Here is a 13005-nt window from a genome sequence, read left to right on the forward strand (position 1 = left end):
CACTTTATTTTTTAACTCATGCCAGTTGACTTTGCCGTTGATTGAAGATCTTAGGAATCCTGCTATGAGAACTAGACATTGGAAGCAGCTTGTTTGGCAAACAGGAGGAGTGTTGCATGTTACCGCAGAGAGTTTGCAAGCATTGACGCTGGGGGACCTGCTTGCATTGGGTTTGCAAAGTAAGTATTAAAAAGTTATGGGCTTATCATTTTATTTTCAATTAAAATTACTCTCTTAAATAGAAATCATCCTGTTGAAGATGGCAACCCCCCCCCCCCCCCCCATAAAAAGTAACATGATTAAAAAAAATACATGTGCATCAGTGTTTTCATAAAGTGTTTGTTACTTGCAAATAAAATATTTTTATGCTGTTTAATGCATCATTTTTGTGGAAAAAAAAAAAATTAGGCTGTTTGCATGGCCTTCTTGCATCCCTAAATCTTTAAGCTGCTAACTAAAGAACTATTTATATATAGACCATCGGGGCCATCTATCGGCCCATTATCCAGTCTTGTTGCAATAGCCAAGAGCTACTTTGTTCTCTGGCTTTACCACCTCATTTCCCCTCAGCTAAGAAAGAGGTCAAAAGTCCCAAGGAAGCCTCGGTGAAATTCTCATTGGATTTGGGGCGATTGGGCAGACTGGATGGGGAAAAAATGGTCTTCCATGTTTACCAGGGGAGGAATTGTTAGAGGGTTTATCTGGTTCAATTCGATAGTTAGCCAGCCAGACTTCTGATTTAAAATTTATCCCCTCCCCACTTCCCCCTCATTGAATGACAGCTCTTTGACCTGAGCAGACTCAGCCGGCTAAGTTAGCTGGCTAACTCTATCGGAGTTAGCTAGTTAAATGAGCCAGTTAATGGAACTCCTCCCAGTTATGCCCCCAGAATACCCACGACTTACCTGGCTAAATTATTTAGAATTATTCAGCCGGATAAGCACTAAATATATCTGGATAAGCCCGTTAGAGGGATCATTTTTCGGTTATCCCTCTAAATGACTTTTGAATATCGACTTCAGCAGTTTTAAATCCATCTGGCTATGTTTTAACTAACCTGTACTTAGCTGGCTCATTCTCCTAGGACAAGCAGGATGGTAGTTTCCACATGTGGGTGACATCATCAGATGGAGCCCTGTCACGGAATACTTTTGTCAAAGTTTCTAGAACTTTGACTGGCACACTGAGCATGCCCAGCATGCCACCAACCCTGTGGCCACACGGGGTCCCCCTTCAGTCTCTTGTTTTCCGCGCAGCAAGTTGCCTTGTGGTTTAGGAGCTCTGTGAGAAATTTCTCACACTTTTCCTCATGGAAAAATTTGAAGTTTATCTTCCAAATATCACCCTCACTGGGGTCTCCCATCGCGCTCCATTCCCTCCGACGCTCGATAAGTGTCTTTCCCGCAGTTTGCGGTCAGTTCCCGGCAGCATACCTCTCGGTGCCCGACGGTCACCGACTGTGCGCGCCATATTTTTTGGCATGGTGACCGGGTTTAGAAAATGCCCCGAGTGTCCGAGGACCATGTCCATAACGGACCCGCACAATGTCTGTGTTTTAGAGATGTGAATCGTGTGACCGATCGTCTTAACGATCGATTTCGGCTGGGAGGGGGAGGGAATCGGATCGTCGCCGTTTGGGTTTTTTAAATATCGTGAAAATCGTGAAAATCGAAAACCGGCACACTAAAACATCCCTAAAACCCACCCCGACCCTTTAAAATAAATCCCCCACCCTCCCGAACCCCCCCCCAAAATGCCTTAAATTACCTGGGGTCCAGTGGGGGGGAGGGCGGGAAAACCGGCACACTAAAACAACCCTAAAACCCACCCCGACCCTTTAAAATAAATCCCCCACCCTCCCGAATCCCCCCAAAATGCCTTAAATTACCTGGGGTCCAGAGGAAGAGTCCTGGTGTGATCTTTTACTCTCGGACCTCCGGTGCTTGTAGAAATGGCGCCGGCGCTACCTTTGCCTTGTCCTATGACAGGTCCAAGGTAGCGCCGGCGCCATTTTGTTTTTTGTCCCCCGAGGTCAGGAGCATAGGAGATCGCTCCTGGACCCCCAGGGACTTTTGGCCAGCTTGGGGGGGGGGCCTCCTGACCCCCACAAGACTTGCCAAAAGTCCAGTGGGGGTCCGGGAATGACTTCCTGCATGCGAATCATTTTCCGTACGGAAAAACGATTCGCGGCAGGAGATCGCTCCCGGACCCCTGCTGGACCCCCAGGGACTTTTGGCCAGCTTGGGGGGGCCTCCTGACCCCCACAAGACTTGCCAAAAGTCCAGCGGGGGTCCGGAACGACCTCCTGCAGTCGAATCGTGTTGTCTATGGCCGTCGCCATTTTGCGCCGCCATTTTGCGCAAAATTATGTCTATGGCCGGCGCCATAATGGCGCCGGCCGTAGACAACACGATTCGACTGCAGGAGGTCGTTCCGGACCCCCGCTGGACTTTTGGCAAGTCTTGTGGGGGTCAGGAGGCCCCCCCAAGCTGGCCAAAAGTCCCTGGGGGTCTAGCGGGGGTCCAGGAGCGATCTCCTGCCGCAAATCATTTTTCCGTACGGAAAAACCAAAGGTAGCGCCGGCGCCATTTCTACAAGCACTGGAGGTCCGAGAGTGGAAGATCACAGCGGGACCCTTCCTCTGGACCCCAGGTAATTTAAGGCATTTTGGGAGGGTTCGGGAGGGTGGGGGATTTATTTTAAAGGGTCGGGGTGGGTTTTAGGGTTTTTTTAGTGTGCCGGTTTTCCCGCCCTCCCCTTTCCCCTCCCCCTTCCCCCGATTTACGATTTTTTGACGATAAATCGGGGGAATTGTTATTGTATCGCGGCTCTAACGATTTTTGACGATTTAAAATATATCGGACGATATTTTAAATCGTCAAAAAACGATTCACATCCCTACTGTGTTTTGTGCTTAGGACCCTCGCACGACATCCGTTGATGCCCCAGTTGCACACAAATGACCCCCAAAGGCCAGCGTGCTCGACTGGACAAGATGGAGCATTTGTTTGTGTCAAAACATTCTGCTTCATTGACTCCAGTTCAAGTGGCACCGACCGGAGGGGGCCCATCTATTTCAGAGATGCCCCGCCAGGAACATCGTGGAGCAGATGACTGTCCGTCACTGAATCCTTCGAAGGCATCGATGTCATCATCCTTGGTGCTGGAGAAGGACTGGACCAAGCACCGAGGGAAACACAGTCACTGGCACCGATGTGGGTCCCCGCCTGGTGCCGGCACCGATACCGCAGCGGCATCGACTTCCATCAAGCCGCCTGCGAAGAGGGCCTGGGGAGAGGAGCCCCCATCCTCCTCTGGACCCGGGACCTTGAGGTGTTCCCCACCGATATCGGTGCCGAGTACTGAGCCTCCACAGACCCCTGTGGAGGCTCCAGTTACACCTAGCCTGCCTCCTACCCCAAGCACAGTGTTGTCTACACCAGCCTTCAGGGAGGAGTTGGACAGATTAGTCCAACAGGCAGTACTGAATGCCATTTGGGGCTTCCGGTCGCTACTGGCGCCGGCCCCCATACCAGCACCAGAACTGGCGCCCTCGATGTTCGCACCGCTCCTCGAGTGCTTGGACACCCTCATCAGTGCCCTGCCAACTCAGCCTGTGCCTTCGGACACGCTGGCACTGAGTCGACCATTGAGACCTCCACAAATCCCAATTCCCATACCAGGTTCCTTGGAGGAGAAGGAGGTGACTTCTGGCCCGATTCCGGCATAGGATCGACCGATGCCAGAGCCGGTTCCAGGGCCAATCGGGACTGTGGGTGCCTAAGTGCACCTCATCCGCCTCGGTGCCCTCGATTCCGGCACCGCCTCCTTCAATGCTGGTGCCGCATCCATCGATGCCTTCTCGCCCTCTAGGCTCTGGCATCCTTCCTCCATCAGGAATACCGGCGGGAGAGGAAGAAACTCCCTATGATCCATGGGAGGAGTCATTATCTGACCATTCCTCACAAGCTTCCGATGAATTGCTCTCAGAACCTTCACCCCTGGAAGAAAGGCGTCGTTCTCCCACAGAGGACCTCTCTTTTGCCAGCTTTGTCAAAGAGCTGTCTGAGACCATACCATTTCCACTGTTAATGGAGGAGGACGCTCGCTACAAAATGTTGGAGGTCTTACAATTTGTAGATGCTCCAAAAGAGGTAATGGCGATACCAGTGCACGAAGTTCTGCTTGACCTCTTGCTCCGCCTGTGGGACCATCCAGGTACTGTACCTCCAGTAAACCGGAAGACAGATGCTGCTTACCTGGTCCAACAAGCCCCAGGATTTCAAAAAAGCCAATTGCCCCACTATTTTGTAGTGGTGGAATCAGCCCAAAAGAAGGCTAAAAGATTCCATCCACACTTCTCTGCTCCTCCTGGAAAGGAACAGAAGGCGTTGGATGCATTGGGGCGCTGAGTTTTTCAAGGGTCTATGTTGATTGTGCGAATAGCAGCGTATCAATTATACATGATCCAATATAACAGGAATCTTTGGAAACAAGTCCAGGAATTTGCAGAGACCTTACCACAGCAACATCATGAAACTTTGTCCTCCATCCTACAAAAAGGATTTGAAGCAGGTAAACACGAGGTCAGAGCTGCTTACGACTCCTTTGAAACAGCATCCAGAGTCTCGGCAGCGGGCATCAGTGCTAGACGCTGGATCTGGCTTAAAGCCTCAAACCTACGCCCGGAAGTGCAGGACAAACTTGCAGATCTCCCCTGTACAGGAGAAAATCTGTTTGGGGACAAGATCCAAGATGCAGTGGCCCAGTTAAAGGACCATAATGAGACCCTGCATCAGCTTTCAACTGTCACCTCAGAGACAGCCTCCGTAGCCCGCAGGGCCACACGCAGGGACACCAGAAAGCAATTCTATAGACCACGCAGATATCCTCCACGTCCCATGCTCGACCAGCTTGGGGCCCTCATAGAGGACATGCACGCCAAGCGAGGACTGGTCCTGTGACTGGATTTTGACTCCTTTCCAGAGAGCAGCAGTCACCCGCCGTTGTTCCCATAACCCAAATCACCAGTGGGAGGCCGTCTCTGCCATTTTGCAACAAATTGGTGCCCAATTACCACGGACCAGTGGGTATTATCCATCATAACCCACGGTTACTGTCTAAAGTTTTTAGCTGTACCCCCAGACTCCCCGCCAAGTCCAACCTGGAGTTGGGACAATCACACAGGATTTCTCGAGTCAGAGCTCTCAACCCTTCTGTTGGCCAGGGCTGTAGAACCAGTTTCTTCAACTCAACAGGGGAGAGGGTTCTACTCCCGGTATTTCCTAATCCCAAAAAAGACCGGTGGCCTCTGGCCTATTCTGGATCTCCATGCCTTAAACACATTTCTTCACAAGGAACGGTTCAGAATGGTGTCCCTGGGCACCATGCTCCCTCTGCTACAACAAGGGGATTGGCTCTGCTCTCTGGACCTTCAGGATGCATACGCCCATATTACAATCTTCTCTCCTCATCGCAAATACCTGCTATTTGTGGTGGGTCACAGGCATTATCAATACAAGATACTGCCATTCGGCCTAGCCTCAGCACCCCAAGTGTTCACGAAATGCCTGGCAGTCGTGGCTGCACAGTTACGCCACAAAGACATCTATGTCTTTCCATATTTAGACGACTGGCTCATAAAAAGCCAGTCCAGGCAAGGAGCCCTCGACTCCCTTGGTTTCACCATACGTCTGCTGCACTCATTGGGATTTCAGATCAACTACCAAAAATCCCACTTGACACCATTTCACCATCTCTCCTTTATAGAAGCAGAATTGACACCACAGTGGCCAAGGGATTCTTACCCAATGATCGCACAACCACGCTGTCCAACCTTGCCATCTCTATCTACTGTCAACAAGCAGCCTTGGCTCGCCAATTACTCACGTTGCTCGGCCATATGGCGTCAACAGTCCATGTCACCCCAATGGCATGCCTAGCCATGAGAGTGACACAATGGACACTGAAATCTCAGTGGCACCAAGCCACTCAACCTCTTTCGTCCCTTGTCCACATAATGACCCAACTTCATCTGTCATTTGTCTGGTGGACTCACAAGGCCAATTTACAAACAGGTCTTCCCTTCCAGCAACCAGCTCCTCAGCTGACCTTAACCATGGATGTCTCCAACCTAGGTTGGGGAGCCCATGTCAAAGGCCTTCAAACCCAAGGGATTTGGACAAATGCTGAAGCTACTTATCAGATCAACTTCCTAGAGCTTCGAGCGATGCGGTATGCCCTTTATGCATTCATGGACTACCTATCAAACAAGGTAGTCTTGATTCAAACAGACAACCAAGTTGCAAAGTGGTACCTGAACAAACAGGGGGGCACGGTCTCTTACCTGCTCTGCCAAGAGGGGCCTGGGCCCTGTCACACTCAATGCTACTGGCCCTGTCACACTCAATGCTACTGCGAGCCACTTATCTGGCAGGCACACAGAATGCAGTAGCGGACCACCTCAGCCAAAGTTTCCAGCCCCACGAGTGGTCTCTGGATCCCTATGTTGCGAACAGAATTTTGCACCAGTGGGGTCAGCCAAATATCGACCTCTTTGCATCCTATCAGAACCGCAAAGTGGAACGCTTCTGCTCCCTGCACAGTGACCGAAGAGCACCAACCATGGATGCCTTTGCCCGCCCCTGGAACACAGGTCTGCTATATGCGTACCCTCCGTTTCCGCTCATAAGCAAGACTCTCATGAAGCTACAACAGGACCGAGGCTCAATGATACTCATAGCCCCGTATTGGCTGCATCAAGTCTGGTTTCCCATACTTCTCGACCTCTCTGTCCAGGAACCCATTTGCCTGGGCATAGCGCCCGATCTCATAACACAGAATCACGGCAAGTTACGCCACCCGAACCTCCAGACCCTGACTCTGATGGCCTGGATATTGAAAGGTTGATACTACAGCCCCTCGATCTTTCTAGTAGCTTCTCTCAAGTTCTCGTAGCTTCACAAAAGCCTTCCACGCAGAAGTCTTACTGCTCTAAATGGAAGAGGTTTACCATGTGGTGCCCCAATAACGGCTCAACCCCTTGTGGGTCGCTTCATGAGAGGCTTATTACAGCTTAAGCCTCTTTTACGTCCACCGATCGTGACATGGGACCTCAATGTGGTACTTGCACAGCTCATAGGCCCTCCTTTTGAGCCCCTGCATTCCTGTGAACTCAGATATCTTACTTGGAAAGTAATTTTCCTAGTAGCCATCACATCTGCTCGCAGGGTACGTGAGTTACAGGCCCTTGTGACCTACTTACCCTGCACAAGATTCCTCCATGACCGGGTGGTTCTCCGCACTGACCCTAAATTCCTTCCTAAGGTGGTAACGGATTTCCACTTAAACCAATCTATTGTCTTGCCCACTTTCTTTCCAAGGCCTCACACTCACCCGGGAGAGCGGGTTCTGCACATCTTGGACTGTAAACGTGTGCTTGCATTTTACTTAGTCCGCACCGCAGTCCACAGGAAATCCACCCAACTCTTTGTTTCTTTTGACAAAAACAAGCTTGAAGTTGTGGTGGGCAAGCAGACTCTCTCCAACTGGTTGGCAGACTGCATTATATTCTGCTACCAGCAAGCAGGCCTTCCACTTGAGGGACGAGTGAAGGCACACTCAGTCAGGGCCATGGCAACATCAGTAGCACACTACCGTTCAGTACCGATTGCCGACATCTGCAGGGCCCTGCAGATGCCCTGCAGATGCCCTGCAGGGCATCTGCAGGGCTTCACAGCCCACTACTGTCTTGATAAGGCTGGAAGACAGGACTCCGACTTTGGCCAGTCTGTCCTACGGAACTTATTCCCAGTGTAAAATCCCAATTCGTCCTACCTCGACCCGCTGTGAATTTCAGGCTGCCTCATCATTGCCAGCAGCTCCCCAGTTGTTGTGCCTGTTGCACATATTGTGTGCTGCTTGGCCTGATTCTTATGAGTCAGCCTGTGGCTTGCTATACACCCACATGTGAGGACTACCATCCTGCTTGTCCTGGGAGAAAGCATAGTTGCTTACCTGTAACAGGTGTTCTCCCAGGACAGCAGGATGTTAGTCCTCAGGAAACCCGCCCGTCACCCCGCGAAGTTGGGTTCGATAACGTTTTCTTATTTTATTTTTCGCTCGTACTTTTTGCTACAAATGAGACTGAAGGCCATGTGGCCACAGGGCTGGTGGCATGCTGGGCATGCTCAGTGTGCCAGCAAAGTTCTAGAAACTTTGACAAATGTATTCCGTGACAGGGCTCCATCTGATGTCACCCACATGTGAGGACTAACATCCTGCTGTCCTGGGAGAACACTTGTTACAGGTAAGCAACTCTGCTTTTTAGCCACCTAACTGTCAGCTCGATCCAGTAAAGTCCGCGGGAGAGCGGACTAACGCCCGCTCTCCCGGCGCGCGCACCGGCCCCTCGCCGGTGCGCGCTATCCAGTATTTAAATGAGGCGACGCGGTGCAAACGGGGAAAAGGAGGCGCTAGGGACACTAGCGCGTCCCTAGCGCCTCCTTTTGGCCTGGAGCGGCGGCTGTCAGCGGGTTTGACAGCCGACGCTCAATTTTGCCGGCGTCGGTTCTCGAGCCCGCTGACAGCCACGGGCTCGGAAACCGGACGCCGGCAAAATTGAGCGTCCGGTTTTCGGCCCGACAGCCGCGGGCCGAATTCAAAATTTTTTTTTATTTTTTTTTTACTTTTTTTTACTTTTGGGGACCTCCGACTTAATATCGCTATGATATTAAGTCGGAGGGTGCACAGAAAAGCAGTTTTTACTGCTTTTCTGTGCACTTCCCTGGCGCCGGAAGAAATTAGCGCCGACCTTTGGGCGGCGCTAATTTCTTAGAGTAAAATGTGCGGCTTGGCTGCACATTTTACTTACTGGATCGCTAGGGAATACCTAATAGGGCCATCAACATGCATTTGCATGTTGAGGGCGCTATTAGGTGCCGCGGGCGGGCCGCGTGTTTTCCTCCCCTTACTGAATAAGGGGTAAGGGAAAACACGCGTCCAGAGCAGGGTGATAGTGCGCTCCGACGGAGCACACTTTACTGGATCGAGCTGTGTGTCTAGCCAGCTAACTCGTTTTCACATTGCGCCGATGGGAAAGGTAATTGGGGTCGGGGTTGTTGGATCTCCTGCTGGCCACCCTGTACTAAAGGTTTGTTTATCCATATTTTGTGTCTATGGGGGAAATTAAAAAAAAAAGTTCCTCTGTCCCTAAGTGTTTTAAAGTTCAGCAAAGTACAGAAATTACCATCAATGTCTGTAGTTGAACTGAAGAGAGATACTTTAAAAAAAGAAATGCATTCAGCAACCCAGGGAACATTTTCAGTATCCCACTGGAAAAGAGTTGAATCCTCCGACTCTTCACAGTAACTTTGACTATCTTTTCAGAGCACACAGGTGATGTGAAAAGCACGGTGCAGCAAGCAACAAAAGATGTGACCATCGAAAGAGCCCTGAAAAACTGCGAAGAAATCTGGCTGAGCAAACTATTTGAGCTGAGGCCTCACAGCAGAGTAATTTCAGGCAGAGGTCACAGCGAAGTAAGTCACTGGGTCAGTTTCGCCCGTGCATGTTAGACTGGCAAGATCTTCCCAACGCATTTGCTTTGGTCTTGATGAACAAAGAGAAAAAATAAAGTTGCAAAAATACAGCAGAATTTTGATCTGCAAAATCTGTCCCTCCTCAAAGTTTAGGGGGCTTATGCATGAATTTCCACTAAAAGTTTTTTAGTGTGCTTGCACTGCTGTAACATATGTGCTAAGCTGACACTTAACTGGCAGTGCACTTCATTTTCTTTTGCACGCTTACCAACATGCACCCTCCTTAGCGAGCGTGCAAAATTCACATGCATACAAGTCCACAAGTGTAGCACGCGCTGCACTGCGAAGTCCCCCATGCTAACCAGCTATAAGCGAAAGGGACGGTTAACACAGGGTATTCCCCCTTCCCCCACCACCTTTCCCAAGGATGGATCCTCCTTGAGGCAGGACCCTCATCACCTCCGACAGATCTCCATGAGGCTGTGCTCATCTCTGTGCAGAGCCATGTTCTCCCCCTCCCCCCCCCCCAACAAGACCCACTTAACAAGAGTCCCCAAACGACCCTTCCCCCAATAAGATATTCCCCAATAAGACTTACCTTTCCAACAGTATTTTCTGCAGATTTTGAGGCAGGAGGAAGTCTGGCTCCCTCCTTCAAAACTGACAAAATCCAAAACAGGCACTGAACACAACCTCAGGCTGTGCTATGCCCAGAGCCACCCAGACCTCAGAAAACTGGCTGCCCAGACCTGTGCTCCCCCTCCCCCACCCACTTATTAAATTTTGTTTGTATGATTGCTCTTCTGATCATGGTGAAGCTGCCAAATCAAAAACTTTTAAATAGTTGCATGTTTGGCAGAGGTGCTACGCCTCCCCAGTCCCAGCAGTATCCCCTGTGTGGCTGGGTCCAACTTTAAACTGACTACCATGCCCAGCACGGATCCTGTGACGGTAAACAGCATCGGTGTGGGAATGTGTATGGGTTATGTAAAGCTTTGTGGGAAACTATATTGAGATGGTGCCATGAGAGAACAAACACTGCAGGTAAATAATTCAATTTTCTCAACAGTGCAGATCTGTCTCTCTTTACTTATCACTAACATCATCTCTACTACTTTGCAAGAGTGAATACTAAGGTGATGCAGGTTCCACTGGCTGATACACAGGGGCCTCGTGGGTTAGCCACAGGAAACCTGTCTGCTCCATTTGAAGCAAAATAACTGGACAGAGTTAGGCTTGCCGCATTACTCCAGGTCAAGGCGAAGAGTTTGAGGCAGTCCTGGTTTTGTTTATTCCGTGCATGGAGTTGAGAGTTCTCAGTTCCTCCTCCTCCATGCAAGCCATGGGGCAGAGTCAGGACTGGGATAAGCCGCTTAGGCTTCACATGGTGTGGGTTGGCAAACCTTTCTGAGGCAGTCTCTAACTATGTTTTTTTTTTCTTTCCCCTGTTGACTATCTACAGACCATTTCCTGTACATACTCAAATCATTCCAGACCAGTGGGTTGTGTATCCCTACCAGCAGATGGAATCAGAGAACAAAAACTTTAGACACTGCTACATAAGACAGAGTGCCACCTGCAGTCCCTCAGTATCTCTCTGACTCCAGCAGATGGTAGAGATGCAAACCTGCAGTCTAGGGTTTAGTTTAAAAAAAAAAAAAAAAAAAGTGTAGTTAGTTTAGATTAGCTGAGCTGAGGTTTTGCTCCCTGAGGTGTTAGGCACCGTTGCTGGCCATCTCTCCAGTGGAGCCGGGCGTCTGGCGGGGGGGGGGGGGGGGGGAGGGGGGTGTGTGTGTGTGTTGGATACCCCTGACTGTGTTTTGCCCGCACCCTGCCAGAGGTCCTGATAACCAGAGGCTTCTGGTTCCCTCTGCCTCCGACGCTGTTCCCGGTTTCCTTTGGTCCCCTGTTGACTATCTACAGACCATATACTGTATATACAGGGTTAACATAGGTGTAAATTACATTTTGCATCATTGCATGCATGGATTCATAGTTCTGTTTTTTCCTAAGAAAGTCATAAGAACAAAGAAATTGCCATACTGGGTCAGACCAAGGGTCCATCAAGACCAGCATCCTGTTTCCATCAGTGGCCAATCCAGGCTACAAGAACCTGGCAAGTACTCAATCACTAAGTAGTTCCCATACTACTGATGCCAGTAATAGCAGAGGCTATTCCCTATGTCAACTTGATTAATAGCAGTTAATAGACTTCTCCTCCATGAACTTATCCAAAGCTTTTTTTAAACCCAGCTACACTAATTGTACTAATCTCAGGCAATGAATTCCAGAGCTTAATTGTGCGTTGAGTGAAAAAGAATTTTCTCGATTAGTTTTAAATGTGCTACTGGCTAACTTCATGGAGTGCCACCTAGTCCGTCTATTATCTGAAAGTGTAAATAACCAATTCACATTTACCTGTTCATGATTTTAAAGACTTCTATCATATCCCCCCTCAGCCGTCTCTTCTCCAAGCTGAACAGCGATAACCTCTTCAGCCTTTCCTCATAGGGGAGCTGTTCCATACCCTTTATCAATTTGGTCGCCCTTCTCTGTACCTTCTCCATTGCAACTATATCTTTTTTGAGATGTGGCGACCAGAACTGTACACAGTACTCAAGGTACGGTCTCACCATGGAGCGATACAGATGCATTATGACATTTTCTGTTTTATTAAACATTCCCTTCCTCATAATTCCTAACATTCTGTTTGCTTTTTTGACTGCTGCAGCACACTGAGCTGACAATTTCAATGTATTATCCACTATAACTCTTAGTTCCCTGTATGTACCAGGATCAGTCCAGACAGTGGGTTATCTCCCCCTTCCAGCAGATGGAGTCAAATAGAACTTTGAAGGATACTTCCTTATAAGGTAGTGCACCCTCTACTAATCCCCAGTATTCTCTTGACTCCAGCAGATGACAGTGGTGGCTTTCGTTCCCCACTGAGATGACTAGAAAGCTATTTTAGGAATTTTCTCTATTTTCCTCAGCTTTCCTTTCTTTTGAATGGATCAAGTATTTTTTGTTGAGTTTCTAGTTAAGTTTAGGTTGCTAAGGGAGTGGGAATTAGAGTACTTTAAATTTATAGATGTATTCACTAATTAATCTGCTGGGGTCCTACAATGGGATGATTAAACTCTCAATAAGGACTGGTGCAATGGTATGAATTAGAAAATAACCTGATAGATTTTTACTGAGAAATTGTCTCTTGCCTAAAAATCAAAATTGAGCTAGGGGTTGGCGGGAGGGAAAGACAGATACTAGAATTAACTTCCTCTGGCTTGCTTATTATCTCAGAGACACACAAACTCTAAAGAATATATCCCACTATTAAACCTCTCTCCAAACTTTTTTTAAGTCCAAGATTTTCCAAAACTATGCTTACCAAACATGCACCTATTTAAAAGGTTTTTGATTTGGCAGCTTCACCATGATCAGAACAGCAATCTTCTTCAACCACCAT

At 49.0% G+C, this 13005-nt stretch overlaps 1 protein-coding gene across 1 annotated transcript in view; it reads left to right on the forward strand.

Annotated features, from left to right (window-relative positions):
* LOC115096908 (dynein beta chain, flagellar outer arm-like) overlaps window positions 1-13005 on the forward strand; it is a 630228-nt gene that overhangs the window by 124507 nt on the left and 492716 nt on the right. The window contains 2 exon segments of the mRNA XM_029612190.1: window positions 26-179; window positions 9388-9539. Coding sequence (XP_029468050.1) covers window positions 26-179; window positions 9388-9539 — 306 coding nt within the window.

This window comes from Rhinatrema bivittatum, chromosome 8 (assembly GCF_901001135.1).
Source record: "Rhinatrema bivittatum chromosome 8, aRhiBiv1.1, whole genome shotgun sequence".
NCBI lineage: Eukaryota > Metazoa > Chordata > Amphibia > Gymnophiona > Rhinatrematidae > Rhinatrema > Rhinatrema bivittatum.